The sequence below is a fragment of the Drosophila pseudoobscura genome, chromosome X, assembly GCF_009870125.1.
Source record: "Drosophila pseudoobscura strain MV-25-SWS-2005 chromosome X, UCI_Dpse_MV25, whole genome shotgun sequence".
NCBI lineage: Eukaryota > Metazoa > Arthropoda > Insecta > Diptera > Drosophilidae > Drosophila > Drosophila pseudoobscura.
The window spans coordinates 38741227-38762395 of NC_046683.1; the positions used below are offsets into that span (position 1 = coordinate 38741227).

Sequence of the window (21169 nt, forward strand, 5' to 3'; positions counted from 1 at the left end):
TAGGCGTGGCCTGGCCGTGTGGTGAGTTCATTGCCTAGTTTATAACATTTTATAATACAACAAATTTGTATTTGAAACCTAATGAAGAGAATTGAAGGAAAAGACTTGCATCTTGATATAAATTTGGACAAAGAAAAAGAGTAGGTGGTTTTTATATTGAACATATGTACATATGCATGTACATACATACATATGTACTTATGGGCATATACTTTGTCCGCCATTTTGAATACCAAAAAAATCAAAAACCGTTTAGTGTGGCCATCAATTGGGATTTTCTTTCGTTTTTCATTTGCAGTAATTTTTTTGCTCATGTGAGAAAATTACGCAGTGGGAGAGGGAACTTCTAGCTGGACATGTGACGTCGTGACTTGCAAAAGCCAAAAAAGTCGAAGAGAATGAATAAAAATCGTTTTAAGGCATCGCACAAATTTATGTAGAAAAAAAAAAAATGTATATGTATGTATATATAAATATATAAAATATATATACTCGTCAATAACTATTTCTAACTTCTTCAATGATTTTGTTCTTTCCCTGCAAATTGGTGAAAACAGAACCTGAAACAAAATCAGGAAGCCATTTTTTACTGATTTTCGTTTTTTGGAATTCACACTGCATACCCCAATGGTCATGGATATGAATTTAATTAACGCCATTTTTAAGGACAGTACAGGCTGCAAAGTACACATACGACAATGATGTTCCAAATATTTTTCGGCAGAAGTTAACCAATTAATCATCGATTAATTCAATCGATTCAATCGACTTTAGCCAATCCCCTCAATCATCCAAAATTTAAGGAAAATGTGAGTATTTATTATACGAGTATTGTACATATGTATTTATTTCATTATTCATTATTAATATTTAATTTTAGTTGCACTTGTTCATCCCGGACATTCTTCCGTGGGTAATCATGGAGAAGAAGTTACCCATGACTGATCAGCTGCATTTTGAATCAGGTAACTGATAAAGTATTCCAAGTCGGACAATTTACTTAAACATGTGGTTGGCTAAGTACTGCTATGTTTAGTCATTCCGATTTATTGTTCATCGATGCTAATTTCAGTATGTACCTGAAAGGTTTTCGTCAAAATGATGGAATTTCGGCGTGCGGACTAATAAATGGACTGAGAAAATTGAAAGATAATGTTATATCTTCTATCATTTACACGATTTGTGGCAGCTGCTCATCTTCAACTATCGAGAGGGGTGCAGATAATGGCAAGATCGGCGAATTTTTCTATATATCAACTCTGATTGCAGCAAACTTCATCAAATAGGTAGAAGAAACTAAAGGGTAGTGTTTAAAAATTAAATGGTTTTAATCGGTTATAATTAGTTCCTAATTAATTTATTATTATTTTGTCAATATGTAGCAACTCATATATGTACGTATCTATTAACGCATATGTGCGTTCTGTTCTGGGAGCCGCATCTAAAATACATGACTAAAACTCGATTTAAAAATCTTTAACTGTACTTTAAGCCAGTGCTAAAATAATAAAACGTGTTTTTTTTCGAAGCCTCCACACCTTAAGGGACTGTAATTAATAAAAAACCTCAGCTTACGGACGAAAACTTAGAATACTCCTGTGCTTTTGAAATATTTATAAGGCGTGAAGTAGAAACTGTCGCTATATAGCATTTTCAAAGGAGCAAATATTGAATTTTTAAGGGTCATAAGGGTTTCTTTTTTATATTTTTAAGGACTTAAGGAAGTAAAGGAAGTGAGGAGCAAAGAGGAATTACAATTGGATCGTTTTCACAGTAGTGTGAGCTCTATTATGCTGTGGTGAGCAATCTCCTATTACGGCGCGGGCCAGTTGATTTTTTATCAAGCTCGCAGAACAGATCGTATAGCGACCTCGAAAGTATTTTGGTTCGGTTTTTTATTTTTTTGCCATAATTTGACCAGTTCTTTATGAAATCACTCAGAACACACCTAGTTTTATAAATTTTCTCACTTATGTATTTTCATTACATCCTACCTACCTACCTACATCCTTCGATGCTTTTATATTCGATTTTTCGTCCTTTGAAAAGGACTTACCATAACCCAAAGTTCTTTCTCATAATAAGAACACTCTAATTGATTTTTGAGAATTTTGTCGATGTCGTTCGCGACCACATTCAAATTAAAAATGTTTTCAATATGAGAGTCATATTCAAGTGTATCATCTTTTAAGAACGGCAATTTGAGTTATTACAATTAAATTGTTTAAACTTATTAAATTAGGGTAATTCCCTTTTTGTGGAAATTTAGGGGAATTCCCTTTTTGCAATAGAAATGTGTTAGTATTTTGTGAACTATCAATGCAATGAGACGTGTTTGGTAGAGTAATGTTGTATACGCAAATTTGGTTTCCAACGTTCCCTAATTTTTTCCAATCACCTATTTATACCCGATACTCAAAATGAGTATAGGGGTATATTAGATTTCTGGTGAAATTGGATGTGTGTAACGTCCAGAAGGAATAGTTTCCGACCCTATAAAGTGTATATATTCTTTCAAATCATCAATAGACGAGTAGATAGAGCCATGTCTTTCTGTCCGTCTGAAGAGAGCTAGAGCAAGAGCAACGACATTCTGTATTCATCATTCTGTGATATGCCACTGTTACAAGTGTATTTCAAAATTTCGTTGCACCCCCTTTCGCCCCCGCAAACGACGAAAATCTGTGGCATCCACAGATCTCAGAGACTATTAAAGCTAGAGCAACCAAATTTTGTATCCACACTCTTGTTAGATCTCACTGTTACAAGTAAATTTCACAATTTCGCTCCACCCCTTTCCGTCACACACAAAGGATAAAAACCTGTAAATTGTATCCCCTACCGCACCCCTAACGTGTAATTTGTACTAGTTTGTTTTTTGAGTAATACATTATTATTGACGTGATTATTTGATGAGTATTTATATATTTATTCTATTAAAGCTTATTTAAGACAATAGTCATTAAAAATGCATCTCCTTAAATTTTTCATATTTCTACAACATTTTGGCAAGCTCCCTTCGATTTAGATTTCATGATATTTAAATATATTATCATTATTATTTACTTATTTCAGGATTTGTTTATGAGATAAGGCTGGTTCCACCAACTCCCCACTCTTGCCGTAACAGACTGAGCGTAACCGAGAGGTTCCCATTATAGAACAAAATCATGGCCCAATGTTGGAATCTGTCCGGAATTTGTTTTGCAAAAAGTCGTATAAAGCTATGTATTTCTACACGTATTTGACATTCTTAGGTACATCACCTTACATATGTATGTAGGTATATATTCTCTCCTCTCTTCGATGGTTCAAACTACAAAAGCTCAATTATCGCGGGAGAGAGAGAGAGAGCTTTAACCGCGATCATATGGGATATACATATGTAGTTTCCGCCTCCCTCGTTGTGGCACGTTTAGTCGATGTTTAGTTTTAATTGTTCTGATAACGATTTAAACGCTTTGCTCAATTGCACTCGCAATCAAAACCAGTCACAGGAATATTTTGATATTGGGAGAGAATTTCCCTAATCTGTCTTAATCGCCAGGCTAATACAAATTGTATGTGTGAATTACAACAAGTGTGTGTTTTCGGTGATTTTCCATTCCAGAGTCAAAAAGTTCAGAGAGATAGAGAGAAAAGAAAGAGAGAGAGAGATTTTGTGTTTGTTTTGGTAGGCGCGTGTAGCTCTCCTTGATATGGCACCCATTTCTCTACATATCTCAATGGTGATTATACAAAATTCATCCAGTTTAATGGTAAAAAAAAAGCTACCATACGTTTATTGTTCACTCCCACTTGTGAGGATTTATTTGTGTGTACATTTCGATTAACTCTACGCGATAAGTAATGACATTGAATCGAATTGATTAAATTGATGTTTGGTTTTACAACCGGTTTCACATAGGTTCTGCCCTAATACGCTATCTCTCGCTTATCATCTACCTGTTAGGCGAGTATTTTGATACACTCTTCTCTCGGACACGCGTGCACCCATACCAAGACGGAGATTATTTCGATGTAATAAACACACATATGAGTGGAAAGAGCGGAAAATACTCAATAAACAAACAAATTTGTAAAAACTTGTTTAAAAAAGGAATGAAATTAACGATAAACAAATATTTTTTATATAAGATTGGATAATTTTTATAAGCGTAATTTTATTAAATTATTTTTTAACATTTTTTTTATCGAAAAAAAGTATAAAATTGGGCCAAAGTATTGGCACATTAGCTTTTAATTAATTAATATTTAAATTTAGGGTTAAAAAAGTAACTACCCTTCACAAAATAGCGAGGGAAGTATTTTCCGATCTCATCAAGTATATTATTAATTTCGGTTATATAAATAAATTCATTATTTATATACATATAAGTAAAAATCGAACTTATTCATATGTACATATGTATTTATTATTATAGCCGTACTTTGATGGTTCTTTTTCACTACGTATACTTTCCCGGCAATCACAAGCCATACAACAATCGTTTTTCTTAATCCCCATGACCAATGAAGACAGATCCGAGATCATTTTCGAGCAGGTAGAAATTTGTATTTTCCAAAGGAGTTTGTAAACAATATTCTGGTTTTACCTTTACCTAACGGTAAACCAAGGGCAATCATAAAAATGTTGACTCTGGGCTGCACTTTTCGACCCGAAACCAGACCAGACCCGAACCGGCCGGACCATTGTTTGCTTTTGCTTTGCGTTTTGCCTGACTGTGTGTGTATGTGTGTATGTCCCAAAATAAATATGATAATTTTTATGCACGCGTTAATGCCACCACAAGTGGGGGACTGATAGTGGTGTCAGTGGTGGTAGTGGGCCACTATCACTGCGATAGAGCGTCGGGTCTGACGTCTGGACAGTGGAAAAGTTCTATGAGTTCTCTGTGTGGCGCTATCAGTGTGATACGGGCTGCGTTGCGGAGTGGTGTATTCATAAGCACGTCAAGTGGAGGTTCTTAAGATTTATACTAGTAAGAATTTCGTGTGGGCGATCGTTCGGCTGACTGGCGTTCCTCTCTCATTGCAGCCTTTGTGACCAAAGAAGGAAGAAATAAAGAATACAGGTAGTTTGGTTCCCCCTGAAGTCCCGCTCCACATACACCATGCGCTTCCAGCGGCTCCTGCAAATGCGCAGATTAGCGACCACCGCCCCCCTGCTGCGTCCGCCCACACAGACGAAAACGACCGTAAGGACGATGGCGGGCAGCGGGGCGCCGATGCCGGAGCTCACACAGGTAGGCAAGGAGTTTTCGTAGCACGGTCAGTTCTGTTTGCGCTGTGAATGGTGGTGGTTGCAACGTGGGCGTGGCATCGCAAAAATCCAATCCGTTTTTTCAAATGGTGGTTGAGTCCCCCGGACACGCTCTGTGACATCACCACCATCTTCGAAAACCAGCGTCCACTCCTCCCCCGTACAGTTGTGCTCAAAATGTATGCCATGCCACTCTTTTATTGTAGATCACGGACAATGTGCAACGTGGCAACTATGCCGCTCTGAGCGACAAGGATGTGACCCACTTTGAGAAGCTGCTGGGCAAGAATCATGTCCTCACCGAAGATCTGGAGGGATACAACATTTGCTTTCTCAAGCGGATACGTGGTATGCTAATGGGCATACGAAAAATAGGGATAACTCTTCTGTTTCCGTATCCTTTTCTTCTTTTTATACCCGATACTCAAAGAGAAGGGTATATTAGATTTGTCGGGAAAATGGATTTGTGTAACGCCCAGAAGGAAGCGTTTCCGACCCCATGAAGTATATATATTCTTGGTCAGCGTGAGCGCCTAGTTCTCAGAGACAATGAGAGCTAGAGCAAAAAAATTTTTGATCCAGACTCCTGTGATATCTCACTGTTACAAGAGTATTTCAAAACTTCGCCCCGCCTTTCGCCCCGCAAAGGACCTAAACTCTGTGGCATCCACTTTTTTCAAGTCAGGAGAAAACCAAATAGAATTATAGAGAATGACTATCTTCTAGACTGCCGGATCTGAAACAGATCGTATCATTATTACAGCCAGAATGAGCCAAACAACACACAAGTGTATTTAAAAATTTTGCACCACCGCCTTCCGCCCCTGCAAAGGACGAAAATCTTTGGCATCCCCAGATCTCAGACTATTAGAGCTAAAGTACCCAAGTTTGGTATCCACACACCTGTTAGATCTCACTGTTACAAGTTTATTTAAAAAGTTCGACCCACCCTCGTCCGCCCCCATTAAGAACGAAGATTTGTGGCATCAACAATTTTGAAGATACGAGAATGACCATATCTAGCAGTTGGCCGAATCTAGATCAGATCAGATTATAATTATAGTCAGAGGGAACAATTTGCAGTGGCTAAACACGACGCCCACGCGCTTACTTACTGGTTTATTACAATGGTTTTATTCATTTCATAAGATTCTATTAGCTAAACTTTTCAATTTTTCGATGGATATATATGTAGTTCACCTAGTTTGTCGTCAAACATTCAGAACGATTTTCTTAACTTTCGTACAGCTTTTATGTTATCAAGAACTCTGTCTTCTTGTTTATTCTGATTGAGTCATTTATCGTTTCAGGCAACAGCAAGCTGGTCCTGAAGCCCGGCAACACTGAGGAAGTAGCCGCCATTCTGAGGCACTGCAACGAACGGAAGCTGGCCGTGGTGCCCCAGGGCGGCAATACGGGACTGGTGGGCGGGTCGGTGCCCATCTGTGATGAGATTGTGTTGTCCCTTCAGCGGCTGAACAAGGTGCTGTCCGTGGACGAGGTCACGGGCATTGCGGTCGTCGAGTCGGGCTGCATTCTGGAGAACTTCGACCAGCGGGCCAGGGACGTGGGTCTGACGGTACCGCTGGACCTGGGTGCCAAGGCCAGCTGCCACATCGGTGGAAATGTGTCGACGAATGCGGGCGGAGTGCGTGTGGTGAGGTACGGTAACTTGCACGGCTCTGTGCTGGGCGTGGAGGCTGTGCTGGCCAACGGCCAGGTGCTCGACTTAATGTCGAACTTTAAGAAGGACAATACGGGATACCATATGAAGCACCTGTTCATCGGGTCCGAGGGCACGCTGGGAGTGATCACGAAGCTTTCGATGCTGTGTCCACACTCCTCGAAGGCCGTCAACGTGGCCTTCATCGGGCTGAACTCGTTCGATGACGTCCTCAAAACGTTCGTCAGCGCCAAGCGTAACCTTGGGGAGATCCTCAGCTCCTGCGAGCTGATAGACGAGCGAGCCCTGAACACGGCTCTACAGCAGTTCAAGTTCCTCAAGTAAGTGGCTCTGATTCGGCAAGGATCTTCTAGAAACAAATATCATAGAATTATTCTTAATCTGTTTGTTCTGACAGCGCCCCCATCTCGGGCTTTCCATTTTACATGCTAATCGAGACCTCGGGCAGCAACGGCGACCACGACGAGGAGAAGATCAATCAGTTTATCGGCGATGGTATGGAGAGGGGTGAAATCCAGGACGGCACTGTCACCGGCGATCCCGGCAAGGTGCAGGAGATCTGGAAGATACGCGAAATGGTACCCTTGGGGCTTATCGAGAAGAGCTTTTGCTTCAAGTACGACATCTCCCTGCCACTGCGCGATTTCTACAACATCGTGGACGTGATGCGGGAGCGCTGCGGCTCCCTGGCCACCATCGTGTGCGGCTACGGCCACCTGGGCGACTCCAACCTGCATCTGAATGTCTCCTGCGAAGAGTTCAACGACGAGATCTACAAGCGTGTCGAACCCTTCGTCTACGAGTACACCTCCAAGCTGAAGGGCAGCATTAGTGCCGAGCATGGCATAGGCTTCCTCAAGAAGGACTATCTACATTACTCGAAGAATGTGGTGGCCATCGACTGGATGCGCGAAATGAAGAAGCTCCTTGACCCTAACGGCATTCTTAACCCGTACAAGGTTCTCAACTAAGCTGTGCACCGAAATAAAGTGATAGATAAAGATACCATCTCAAAAATCCCCTTTCTTTGTGCTAATTTTTTTTGTTAATTGTAATTTGTAATCCGTGTAAAGTATACTTAATAAAATGTGAAAAAGATCATTTTATTGGGCTCGGTCGAAAGAGTGACAACTTTTAATAATAGTAAAAATCGAACAATTTACATAACTGTAAAATTTATATTAAATGCTAGTATCGATTTTTATAACGTCCAGACGTCCCGAAGGAATCGTTTAAGCATCAATAGCCGAGTAGATAGAGCCATGTCTTGCTGTCCGTCCGTCCGTCTGTCTGTTTGTCCGTCTCTGTGAGCGCCTAGTGCTTAGAGACTATAAGAGCTAGAGCAACGACATTTTGTATCCAGACTTCTTTAATATGCTATGTTACAAGTGTATTTCAAAATTTTGCCTCCTTGCACCCCCACAAAGGACGAAAATCTGTTGCATCCACAATTTCAAAGATACAAGAAACCCAAAAACGCAGAATCGTAAAAAATGATTATATCTTCTAAACGGCAGAATCTGAACCAGATTCAGATCGTATCATTATAGCCAGAATGAAGAAAACAGTTTTATTCGTTCTCGCTCTGTCTCTTTCTAACACACACGTTTCATGGTCGGCTTCACTTATCGATAAAAGTGAGCGTCTAAATTTAAGAGACTCTAAAAGCTAGAGCAACCAAAATTTGGTATCCACACTCCTATGATATCGAATCTACACAAGTGTATTTACACAGTGCCCGACAAAACGTTCTGACTGATTTTCTTTCTCTCTCGCACGTACTTTTTGTAGTGTCGTTCAATGTTAGTGCCGTTCGGCGGAGGAGAGCCATACCGACTATGTATCGGGTATAAATGTAGAGTTGTACATATATGTATATATATATACAAATGTACATATAAATTGGGTCTTACAATCTATCGATTTTTTTCAGGCGGATTTTCAATTTCAGATCTTAACGAAAAGTACACAGTAACTCAGTGTCTGAACGCCAGAAAGCTCAAACGTGATTTAAGCACACAGCTTTCTGCGGCGAAACTTTAACGGTCGGTCAAGGGTGAAGTTCATGATCCACACAGAGAGAACGGAGAAAGCTCTAGCGTCTCTGTCGAGACGTAGCAGACGACAGAGGGCGGCTCAAGGTGGAGTGAGTGGCGCTGCTGCCAAAGCTCTATTAACACACACACACGGTTCGGCTGGGGCAAAAGCACGCGCTCGTGGCACAGTGGGGCCTTCGGCCCTTTCAGCTTGCCAAGTGATAAATTACTGAACGAATAAAGATATTTTCTTCCAAATTTTTTTAGCATGAATAAAAATTGACAAAACATTGTCAAAGTTGCACCGAAATGCGCATATTTTCCTTATAAAATGCAACATCATTTATTTTATTGATAAACAATTTTATTGGTCAATTGCTATATACATAATAATTTTATGTTTAAAAAAAACTTTTAAAAGCTAGGTCGAATTGTTTATTTTTATATTATTTATATATTTATTTTGTCACAGTTTTGGCTTCAAGGGCGCTCAAAAACTTCTTTGACTTTTGTCGCTTCTTTTCGGCTGAGGCCCCACTGTGCGTCGTTTCGCCGCTTTGGCATTTATCGCTGTGCGCCGTCCAACCGAGCGGCACTTTAAATCGGCAAAAGCTACAGTCCACACGTAGAGTTGGCAACGCTAGTGGCAGATCGCGATAAAAAAAACATACTACAAAAGCACCGAAAAAAACATCAGAAACCAATTTGAATTCCCAAATACATATTTATTGTTTTGACAAAAAGGAAGCGACAAGATGAGCGGGTAAGCGGAACTAACGAAACAGAAAAAGTGAAAGAAATTAACACCCGTTGTTGAACCTGTTGCATTTCCCCTGTTTCTGCACAGAAAAGCTGATATTGCACTTATTGGACTGGCCGTGATGGGCCAGAATCTCATATTGAATATGGACGAGAAGGGGTTTGTTGTGTGCGCCTACAACCGCACGGTGGCCAAGGTCAAAGAGTTTCTCGCTAACGAGGCCAAAGGCACAAATGTGATTGGCGCTGAGTCACTGAAGGACATGGTCGAGAAGCTAAAAACGCCGCGAAAAATTATGCTGTTGGTCAAGGGTAAGTTGAAATTAAGTGAAATTTTTGGTTTTAAAACCTGCTGTTTTAAGCGCTTGGCTTGTATTTTATTTTTTTTTTGGAGTGGCGTGAAGCGATCGCTTTTGTACCCTGCTCCTCTACGTGTGTGAGTGTTTTTATGTTTGTGTGGAAGTCAAAGCAATGTCATTATTCGGTTTATATCTGCTGTATTTTTTGCGCTTGCAAGTTGAACGCAATGTGCGGGATAGGGCATGGCATGTAAGAAATGGAGAGAGAGACTAAGCTTTCGACTAAACGATATCAACGGTTGTTGTTATTGCTGCTCTAATCTCAGTATTCCTTTTCAGCTGTGATTTGAGTAGTGCGATTTTTGTATGCAATGGAGACGAGGCATGGGTCTAAAAGCACGAATCCACCAAAATACATGCAAAACTAAATATGTAATTTTTTAGAGCTCCACTCTAAAGTAAAGAAGAGCAAGTCTGTACTAAAGAAACAACAATCGTTACAACGAAACCATTAAATATTCATAAGCCGGCTCATAAACTTGCACAACAGATGCAATCACTTTCACAGCTACTCCTCACCCACACATACTACGTTAAATACATGGAGTGACTTTCACTGTTGCTCCACACAAGTGATTCTCATCTCTACTGCAAATTGCACACACATGCACGCACGCGTTGGCAAATATTGATGCTCTCGTATGCTTATCAACGTGCGCGACTTATCTCTGCTATATGGAACGCAAAGACTGCTCGCCTACGAACCGAAATTCTTTGACATTCATTATAGGTCACACCTGAAGAGGCAGGCTATTGCAGAGGGGATTTCCTCGCTCTCAACTCTCTTCAGCCATCCCCTTCGCTCGTTTATCCCGCCAATCTTTCACACACTGCCAGTGATTCATTCTTATTAAATACATATGTACATAAGTACATACTATGTACATGTGTACATCCCTAAAAACGACCGCTAGATAGATAGATGAAATGCTATCACAAATACTTGTTGGCCTTATCTGGGGTTGGAGAAGTGCTTGGCTCGCAGAGTCCGGCAAGGAACGACTTGTAGGTGACCTCAAATCAAGGTTAGCCTTGCTTCGGGCTGGCTGCGTGACTATTTCAATCGGCAGAACAGCCAATTAACCTTGACTAATCGTGCTCTATGCTTTTCCAATCCCGTTCCAGCCGGCAGCGCCGTCGACGACTTCATCGAGCAACTAGTGCCGCTGCTTTCCCGCGGCGATGTGATTATTGATGGCGGCAACTCTGAGTACCAGGACACATCGCGTCGCTGCGCCGAGTTGGAGAAACTGGGACTGCTTTTTGTGGGCTCAGGCGTCAGCGGAGGCGAGGAGGGTGCCCGTCACGGACCCTCCCTGATGCCCGGCGGACACGAAGCCGCCTGGCCCCTGATTAAGCCTATCTTTCAGGCCATCTGCGCCAAGGCTGATGGCGAGCCCTGTTGTGAGTGGGTCGGCGATGGGGGTGCGGGCCACTTTGTCAAGATGGTGCACAATGGCATCGAGTATGGAGACATGCAGTTAATCTGCGAGGCCTACCACATTATGCAGAGCCTGGGTCTGTCCGCCACCCAGATGGCTGATGAGTTCGGCAAGTGGAACTCGGCCGAGCTAGACTCTTTCCTCATCGAGATCACGCGCGACATTCTGAAGTACAAAGACACCAAGGGACACCTGCTGGAACGGATTCGGGATACGGCCGGCCAGAAGGGTACGGGCAAATGGACTGCCATTGCCGCCCTACAATACGGCGTTCCCGTGACGCTCATTGGCGAGGCTGTCTTCTCCCGCTGCCTATCCGCCCTCAAGCAGGAGCGCGTCCATGCTAGCGGTGTGCTCAAGGGTTCCTCAGTGAAGCCGAGCGTTGCAAATGTGACAAAGTTCCTCGACGACATCAAGCACGCTCTGTACTGCTCCAAAATTGTTAGTTACGCGCAGGGATTTATGCTGATGCGGGAGGCGGCCAAGGAAAACAACTGGAGGCTGAACTACGGTGGTATTGCGCTGATGTGGCGCGGCGGCTGCATCATACGCAGCGTCTTTCTGGGAAACATCAAGGACGCGTACACATCGCAGCCGCAGCTGTCCAACCTCCTGCTGGACGACTTCTTCAAGAAGGCCATTGAGCGAGGCCAGGACTCGTGGCGCGAGGTGGTGGCCAATTCCTTCCGCTGGGGCATTCCAGTGCCAGCGCTCTCCACCGCCCTAAGCTTCTACGACGGCTATCGCACCGCCAAGCTTCCCGCAAATCTTCTCCAGGCCCAGCGAGACTACTTTGGGGCCCACACCTACGAGCTTCTTGGCGACGAGGGCAAGTTCCATCACACCAACTGGACGGGCACCGGAGGCAATGTATCGGCCAGTACCTATCAGGCATAGGCGTTGATACCGTCCCCCCGCACACACCAAACCCACATTCCATGTCATAAGCTGGTGTTCGGGCTGCTCCCTGATACTAGTTGGAAGTTAAAATTGTTTTTTTTTAGGGTAGCAGTACCTATTTATAACGTTAATATATATGTATGTATATATAATTTCATATTGTTTTGAAACATAATATTAAATTGGTGTTTTTTTGCTAGCAAACTATAGCGATTCCTTCATTGGTGGTTCAAAAATAAGGCCTACATATATAACTTGGCTTCCATAAAATCATCAACAATGAGCAAAAAGCTTTATCCAGTTAGAATTGTGTAGTAACGAGTCTTTCGAGTTGTAAATATATATATTATTAATCTGAGAACAGGCTTTTGTACACCAGGGGCAAGCCCTCCTTGGTGGCATCCTCTCAGTCATCCAAGGGGCTTAGTGTTTTCTTGTTCTCGATCACCAGCTTGTCCGCCGTGTAGAGGTGGCCGATGATGACCTACAAGCGTCATGGAATAGGTTAACAAACCGAAATACTTATCACATTGCCGTATGTAGAACCCGATCCGATAAGGCAGCAGTCAGTGACAACGCGCGCACGCGGTCAGACGCGCTGATGCACCCACTCACCTGCCGCCGTATCAGCTCCAGATTCTGTTTGCCGGCCTCCATTTTTCGATCGATTTCAGCAAAGTCTCGGATGGCCTTGTTGGCGCGGAATGTGTCGCGTATCTTGCGAACAGCGTACATTCTATGGATGGGAGTGAGATAGGGTGTAATTATCACAATTATCGTGAGTCTATTTCATCACACACGAACCTAAAGTTGTAAGCAGGCAGCTTTTCAGATTCCCGCATTAAATTCCGGTACAGCGTGATGGCCTGGCGACGTGTTGACATCTTGGTATGCTGAGCAGGTGAAGCAGGGGGAAAGCGAATGGGCAAGTGGCACGTGCTGCGTGTAATTCTATGCGCGCTTTAATTAATAATATCGTGTTATGGTCGATTTTTACTGTGAAGGGGGAGTTTCTGTTTTCTCTATTTTGTGCCGCTTGATGACATAAAAATTTACATGATAGCAGAAGGTGGGGAACGGGAAAATACCAAAATACCACCATAAAATACAAAAATTCTATCTGCACAAACAGCTGCTGCAAAATGTGTGGTATTTTTGGGGCTATGGTCACACTGACAATTGTCCATGCATTACTAATTGAGAATAACGTCGCTGCACTATACTATGTTCCAAGTTTAACAAATAGCATGATAGCAAATATACATAATTTAAGACCAATGATTATCAAGAAATGGTATCGGAGAATATTTGTATATGTCTGAAGATGTGTCTAGCATATACCAGCATATATACCTACCACAAATGCACTTTGATTAGGTATTAAGCGAGTAGGTATTTAGAAAAAAGACTGTTTAATGATCTATTATATAATCTACTACACATATTTTTGTACAGGCATTCATTAACCTATTGATTTGGTTAATTCATAAATGGTTTGGTAATTGTGAGACTCGTTATAAATCAGCATTTTTCTGGTCCTGCGCTCATGGTCACACCGTCAGTGGCGACGATAGTTTTTCCAAATAACTATAATTTTCGTGTTGTTTGTTGTTCTTTTTTTGTTCGTTACATAGCACGCTGAAAACAAATACCTTAAGGTAAATAAAAAAAAACAGCTGAATAAAAATGTAATAATGATAAGTTCTCGGCGAGAAAGAATAAATCACTGTAATGCGGGCCCTCACGTCCAGAAAAGACTAAATACCTATGTCTCTCATTCAAAACTATTCCCCATGCATTGCTTATTGTGTATGCCCAACTAGAGGAAGATTGAGAGAGAGAAAATTGAAAATCGGCGCTAAAAAAATAGAAAAATACTAGTTACTAGTGAGAAAACATGACGCATTGTTTGCATTTGTGTGCGCGCGTGTGAACCCCGTCTATGTGTGTGTGAGAAAGTGGAAAGAACACTGGACTGATAATGCGTCGGTTGCCCGCAATTCAGCAGTAAACCAAATAAGGTTTTCACGGCTAAAAAACTGCGTGTGTTCTGTGCGTAATGTACTCGAATAAGCAAGAACAAATATAGGGCCATCAATTTCGTCAGATCCAAACAACCACTCACACAGCTAAACGAATACGCCAACATACATACACATACGCATTGTATCGATAGCGATACTCCCCGGCCCAATAGTGTGGAGCATATGCAGTTACGGTAAAGGCATTGTAATAAGGCCATAAGACACACCGGCCTCCCCTGGTAGCATAATAACTGGCTCGTCTGCAGCTACCTCTCTTTCCAGCTGGAACCGTTAATGCTACAATAAAGAGACAGTTCTCTCGCTCTGCCCCACGATTTTCTCTCCCGCTCCACCAAGGCACACACACCTATCGATAGTACCAATTCGATACTCTCCTGTTTCGATAGTGTGGAACATATGCAGTTACGGTTTTCTTGCTTGCCCGCTCCATTATCCGCTGACAGCCTGTTAGATGTAAATTGTGTAATATTTTTCAAATCTTAAAGTATTCACCGAGTGCGCTTAATTGGGCCCGAGGCCTGCCAACGCTAGCTCTCATACAGTGGTTGTGAAAACCGAATGGCGGGGAACGCTGTGTAAGCTGATTGCATGCAATTTGATTAAAACCGAGATCGAGTATTCGGCGGCTCTCATCTAATCTGCATATTGGCAAATCGCCATAAAAATGCAACTTTTTGTTCTCGGATTGCGTGGTTTTTTAACCAGCCATTATTTTTTGATTGTTTTATCGCTACCTACGTTGGGTCGCTTTCGCTGTGACGTTATCTTATGGCGGGCGGAGCACCTATCTGACCGTTGGGGCTGTGTCAAAACCGTTTGCGGGCTAAAGCGATGAAACACACACATTATTAATAATTTGTATCTTTGTGTCAAACTCCAGTCAGAGATCAGCCCAATCAGAATGCTTTCGCTGCAGAATCAACGGCAACCGAAAACAAGCGCCCTGGTGGACGACTATGAGATCTCGGACACGGTGCTTGGCCTGGGCATCAACGGCAAGGTAGTACAGTGCACCAATCGACGCACCAAACAGAACTATGCACTCAAGGTGTTGCTGGACAATGAGAAAGCCCGGCGTGAGGTCGATCTCCATTGGCGTGTGAGTGGCTGCAAGCACATCGTCAACATCATTGATGTCTATGAAAACACGTACAGCGGTCGAAAGTGTCTGTTGGTTGTGATGGAATGCATGGAGGGCGGTGAGCTCTTCCAGCGCATTCAGGACAAGGCCGATGGGGCCTTTACGGAACGCGAGGCGGCACAGATAATGCACGAGATATGTGCGGCAATAGACTATCTGCACAGTCGCGATATCGCGCATCGCGATCTTAAGCCCGAGAACTTGCTCTACACCACATCCCAGCCAAATGCGATCCTGAAGCTGACAGACTTCGGTTTTGCAAAAGAGACCTTCACCAATGACACCCTCCAAACGCCCTGCTATACACCGTACTATGTTGGTGAGTGAGAATAAAGGAATCGATCGATTGGATCCTGTTCTGGCTGCTTATTCAAATTCTATTTTATGCAGCGCCCGAAGTACTGGGCCCTGAGAAATACGACAAAAGCTGCGACATCTGGTCGCTGGGAGTGGTCATGTACATTATAATGTGCGGCTTTCCGCCGTTCTACAGCAACAATGGTTTAGCCATTTCGCCGGGTATGAAGAAGCGCATCCGCACAGGGCAGTACGATTTTCCCGATCCGGAATGGACGAACGTTAGCCAGTCGGCTAAGGATTTGATCAAGGGCATGCTGAACGTGGACCCCAGCAAGCGTTTGCGCATCCAAGACGTAATACGCAACAAGTGGATTGCCCAGTACAATGCCGTGCCACAAACACCTCTGTGCACTGGCCGCATGCTCAAGGAGGGTGAGGAGACCTGGCCGGAGGTACAAGAGGAAATGACCCGCTCCCTGGCCACCATGCGAGTGGACTACGATCAGGTAAGTCGATTACGCTTGGCTTAGAGTAACAAACTAATTCTCCTCTCTTTGGCAGATGCAAATTAAGGCGCTGGACAAGTCGAACAATCCACTCCTGACAAAGCGGAGGAAAAAGATTGAGGAGATCTATGGAACAAATGCTACGGCACGGAACTAGACAAAGCAAACAGAGCAACACATACTGCTACGGCCAATCTCCGAGTGAGAGTGAGGTATAGGTAGAAATAGAAGGAGGCGTAGGGCACGACAGAGGCCATCAAATCAGACGATGGTTGTTTTTACCACTTAAGAGGACAACGTTGCAGTACGCTATAATTACTGCTATAACTATCGACAGCAACAGCAACTACTACTATAACTAAAACTACTCCATCATGCTATGTTACGTTACGTTTTCTTTCTTTGTCCATTATCTAATGTATGTATAATCCATTTCCAAAAAAAAAGGTTCTTAGGGTATATTTTTAGTCTGGAAAGTGCTCTTTTTTTGAGAAGAAAAACATACTTAAAAAAAACTCTTTACTAAGCAAAAAAAAAAAAAAAGAAACGTGTAGAAAGCCTAGAGCAAGCCTAGCCCAGCTAGCCCTGCAGTGAGAACATGTTTCCAGTTTTAGCTGGAGAAATGCAGAAATTTCGTATTCTTCAGTCGCGTGAAATGTTCTCGTTTCCGTTTGTAAACGTGCAATTTGTAATGTACTTTTTTTTATTAGTGTGTACTTTTCACTTTTGATTGTATACATATATAAATATGTATATATATATATAAATTTATATATATGTGTGTATGTATGTACAAAGATCAATATACATACATATGTATTATCTATCTGTGTGCGTATGGTATACAGAATTCAATTGCAAAAACGATCATAAAGCCAGTTGACGTTAACGTTAGCCCATGCTGCTGCTGCAAATTTCAGTGTTGGTTGGTTGTCATTTCATTTGCTGACTCTGCAAGCGATATACCATTTTACCGTATAGCGTATTTGTAGTTTATAAACAAAACAAAAACAAAAAAACCAAGCTTATTTTACTATGATTAAATTCAAAAAGTATATACACAAAAATGATTTAATTATTTGTAAACGAAGAAGGGGTCGCTGATTGGTTGCATTTCCAAAAATTAGTCAGTGTTATAACAAGAAAGAAGCCAGTTCCAGCTTCAGAGGACGTACACATACATATGAGCAGTTTATTCAAAGAAAATTAATTCACGTTTAAATGCCAAGTATTAAGTTTACTAGTGTCTTACGTGTACAAATCGCAGGTATATATTTCAGTTTAATTCTTCTGCTTTCGACATCTTGTAGGTCTGTATTTCGGTGGCCTCTGCTGAGAAGGCTGGAAATAATTGATCAACACATGAGGTAGGTGGCACCAATTTTTGGTCCTTTGGGTATATCCTTCCATAAGCTTGACGGACTGATGACATATTAACGATGTGGATTAATTGAAGTCGATTATTTATAAAGCAGCAGGAATTATGGCTATATCGATTCGGCATTTGTGATAAACAAGAATAAATGGACAAGGAAAATAATGAAATCCTTCAGTTTACTTCCTGGAGAGCTTTTGGCCCAGGGCAACCTGGGGACAGTTGAAGAATAGTTTCCATGCTAAGAATTTGTGGATTTTTCTTTATTGATGGTTTAACAGTGCAACCTAGATAATACATACATTTTTATATTGTACGTGCAGACATATTCGTACATGTCTTTAACTTTGCGCGGGTGTATGGGGAGTGAGTAAAGTAACCCATGGTTTATAAATATTAATAAGATGGGGTATTTCCGCTCCTCGAGTCGCATATTGCTTTTGCCACTACCTAACCTTGAGGTAACCTTTAGTTTTATAAAACGACAAAAAAGTGGTGGTGGAGTAACTGAGTTTGGGGTGAGGGACAGGCGACTGAGAGGAATACGGAAATAACTATGGATGGTATTCCTGAAAAGATTTCGTGGATTAATAAGCTTTTCGCAGCTGTTTCATGCAAATGGTACAGTGCGTACATCCGGAAATTCGGACTCGATTCTACTTCGAAGCAGGTTTCGCCTAGATTATTTGGAAGATTTGGAACACATTTGCTGGTTTTTGTGTCATATATTTTTTTGTGATTTCAATAGGAAGAAAATGGTATTTTGTGTTCGTGTAATGGTTATTTATATATAATCTAACACATTTTTAAAATATTCTGGGTTTCAAGCGATGGTTTTTTTCGATGGCTTTGTTATTATATTCTCTTTAATAAAATCTCATTAATAAACCTGTTGGGTGCTGCTAATCTCTTTCAGGAATACCCTTATTAATGTCCCAGCAGTTTTTCTGGTGTTGTGTCTCGTGTGTGTCGTGTGTGGGGAGTGGTGCATTAATTTCTAGTTCGAATTTCGAACCAACGGCTACATGGCTACGACTACTACAATAGTTAACAATCGACATGGATACACATGTAGTAAGATAGCTATTCTAACGGTTTCTCTTCGAATTGAGCCAACATCCGACACTTTTTCCTTATTCGCTTTTGTTTGGATTGCACTTATCAATTTACAAAAAATTTCTGGAAGAACAACATCCGCTTAGAAAAATACATTTGGTTATACCCCTTTCTGGTTCCTCTCTTGTATTGCGATTCCTATAGCCATTTCTTGTTTATTTTTTGGTTTTTTTTAGTATGTGTGCATTTCTGATTCTGTTCTAGCCTTAATTTTAGTTTTAATGGCAGATAAACGAGATTCGCCGTAGTTCACGGGTCCTCCCACCTAATAGTTGAACTTTAAATTCCTGCATTCGGTTCCCGTGTGCCTGGTTGTCCTTATAAACATCATTTCATTAATTATCCTCCTCCTCCTCCTATTGGTTTCCGTCTCTATTTCCTATTTCCTTTTAGCTATAGTTTTGTAAACTGAAGGTACATTTTCCACCAATGGCGAAGCGCGGCGCACCGTTTTCGCCCTCCGTCGAGACTTAATCTCCGGATCTCCCTTATAGGAAGCTGTCACAACTATTCTCCGCCTCACTATTCGAGCAGTCCATGGCCGGCAAGGATCCGCCACGGCGATAGGCCAACTGCCGCTTCTCCGGTTCGCTTCTCTGGCTACTGGAGCTGGACGTACACCCGCTCATACTCCCGCTGGCACTAGCCAGACTTCCGCTCAGGTAACTCCCGCGGCGGCTGGATGTGGATGGAGTGTCGGGCTGCGCAACGGCGTTGAGACGGGGAAAGTATTTGTACAGCTCCAGCAGTTGGTTGAGCTTGTGGTGGGGCTTGTACTCTACATCGTCCAGGGACTGGGCTGCCGAGCTGCTGCTGCTCAGCGGTGTCCAGAAGGTGAGGCCGAGCTGGGCCAAATGACCTCCCTGGATCGGGAAATGGAGCGCTCGTTAACATTTAGTGTCAATAGCCCGATGGAAATAACAGAAACACCCACCTTGATGTCCGTCTCCAGCTTGTCGCCGATCATGGCGCACTCTTGCGGCTTGACGCTGAGGAAATTGCAGGCCGCATAGAAGATCTCCGGATGGGGCTTCTCCCAGGGCAGGTCCGAGGAGACCAGCACGCAATCAAAGTACCCGCGCACATTCAGTCGGGCCACCTTCTCCCACTGGGCATTCGAAGGCCCGTTCGTGATGAGGGCCAGGGCATAGCCGGCCCGACGCATTCGCGTCAGCAGCTGCACATAGTCCGCCGGCACGGCCAGATAGCGGTATCGTAACCGTAGCCACTGTGGATAGATCTCATCCGCGAGGTGCTTGTACTTGGGCAGCAGCGACTCCCGCCACAGGTGGGTGCGCCACGAGTCCAGTGAGGTCTGCGTGTTGTCCGGACAGCGGCGGAAGGATTTCAAAAAAGTCTGCGTGGCCAGAGAGGCATCATCTTTGGTGAAATGGTACTGCGACTCAAGTAGATCTGAGAGCTGTTAATAAAAGAAACACACAAAACAAATGGCTTGTTAATTACCAGAAACGAGTCATTGTCGTAATCGTAATACGCCGTATCAGTGCATTGATCTAACTGCACATACACTCATGCACATGCACTCGTACACAAACACACACAGTTGCACACTTGACAAACGAATATTTTTGGGTGCGCGCGTGCGACGTGCTTGGCCGCATCCGTCCGGGTCGGGTGGGGTGCTTCGACGACGTAACAGCCAGCGCCACTCAGCAGTGGAAAATTTTCTTGACGCTGCCTCACAGCGCGCGCACCAAATTCGGCGGGCGGCCGCCCTTTCCCAAGTCGGATCCTAAAAATATTCACCTTGCGTATGGCTTTAGAGTCGCCGGCTCTGGTCGGGATCAGAGTGTTGTCCAGGTCAAAATAGAAGGCAGAGATCTTCGCACATTTTGACTCAAAAAGTGTGGTCTGCTTGGAGGAGAGTTTACTAGCTGCCATGGGGGCCTCACACAAACTCGGAAGTTATTTGGACGGGGTCAATGGGGAAAAAATCAAGACGAGTCAAATGGGAATTGGGGAATTATTCGAAATGTTCGAAAATCGCGCGCAAAACAGGCCCTGGTTATTGTTGATGCAATTCGGTTTGCTCAAAGTTGGACGCGGCAACTAAATTTAACAAAAACGTTGGAGTAAAGTTAAAAAGGGGGAACAGGTGAGTGTAGCGAGAGCGAAGCTATGACTGAAAGAAAGTGCTCTCGGGCCATGGGTCTCGCGACGCACGGCCGGACAGTTGACGGTGAAAGTCTGTGCACAGTGAGCGCATATCAATCAATTTATTG

At 42.9% G+C, this 21169-nt stretch overlaps 5 protein-coding genes across 8 annotated transcripts; 3 read left to right on the top strand and 2 right to left on the bottom strand.

Annotated features, from left to right (window-relative positions):
- The first annotated feature begins 3415 nt into the window (after nt 1–3415).
- Nucleotides 3416–8043, top strand: D2hgdh (D-2-hydroxyglutaric acid dehydrogenase). 3 transcript variants are annotated; one of them, XM_015186816.2, is made up of 5 exons: nt 3416–3560; nt 5039–5246; nt 5470–5611; nt 6574–7267; nt 7345–8043. In XM_015186816.2, the coding sequence occupies exons 2-5, from the start codon at nt 5115–5117 to the stop codon at nt 7916–7918; spliced, it is 1542 nt and encodes a 513-aa protein (XP_015042302.1). In that variant the 5' UTR covers nt 3416–3560; nt 5039–5114; the 3' UTR covers nt 7919–8043. The 3 variants fall into 3 exon arrangements, with proteins under 3 accessions (XP_015042302.1, XP_015042300.1, XP_001354446.1); XM_015186814.2 differs by lacking the exon at nt 3416–3560 and adding an exon at nt 4819–4963; XM_001354410.4 differs by lacking the exon at nt 3416–3560 and adding an exon at nt 4834–4982.
- A 1515-nt stretch (nt 8044–9558) lies between these two features.
- On the top strand, nt 9559–12618 carry Pgd (phosphogluconate dehydrogenase). Its single transcript, XM_001354411.3, has 3 exons — nt 9559–9746; nt 9831–10054; nt 11227–12618. Exons 1-3 carry the CDS (start codon nt 9739–9741, stop codon nt 12438–12440), a joined length of 1446 nt encoding a protein of 481 aa, XP_001354447.1. The 5' UTR covers nt 9559–9738; the 3' UTR covers nt 12441–12618.
- Nucleotides 12619–12625: 7 nt separating this feature from the next.
- On the bottom strand, nt 12626–13531 carry bcn92 (LYR motif-containing protein bcn92). The gene is made up of 3 exons (XM_001354412.4): nt 13248–13531; nt 13059–13179; nt 12626–12927 (listed from the first exon to the last, which is right to left on the bottom strand). The coding sequence occupies exons 1-3, from the start codon at nt 13325–13327 to the stop codon at nt 12850–12852; spliced, it is 279 nt and encodes a 92-aa protein (XP_001354448.1). The 5' UTR covers nt 13328–13531; the 3' UTR covers nt 12626–12849.
- A 436-nt stretch (nt 13532–13967) lies between these two features.
- MAPk-Ak2 (MAP kinase-activated protein kinase 2) lies at nt 13968–16994 on the top strand. 2 transcript variants are annotated; one of them, XM_015186818.2, is made up of 4 exons: nt 13968–14101; nt 15369–15948; nt 16020–16435; nt 16491–16994. In XM_015186818.2, exons 2-4 carry the CDS (start codon nt 15390–15392, stop codon nt 16590–16592), a joined length of 1077 nt encoding a protein of 358 aa, XP_015042304.1. In that variant the 5' UTR covers nt 13968–14101; nt 15369–15389; the 3' UTR covers nt 16593–16994. The 2 variants fall into 2 exon arrangements, with proteins under 2 accessions (XP_015042304.1, XP_001354449.2); XM_001354413.4 differs by lacking the exon at nt 13968–14101 and adding an exon at nt 14900–15063.
- A 1521-nt stretch (nt 16995–18515) lies between these two features.
- LOC4814309 (N-acylneuraminate-9-phosphatase) lies at nt 18516–21096 on the bottom strand. Its single transcript, XM_001354414.3, has 3 exons — nt 20694–21096; nt 19861–20346; nt 18516–19789 (listed from the first exon to the last, which is right to left on the bottom strand). The coding sequence occupies exons 1-3, from the start codon at nt 20826–20828 to the stop codon at nt 19415–19417; spliced, it is 996 nt and encodes a 331-aa protein (XP_001354450.1). The 5' UTR covers nt 20829–21096; the 3' UTR covers nt 18516–19414.
- Between the last annotated feature and the right edge of the window lie 73 nt (nt 21097–21169).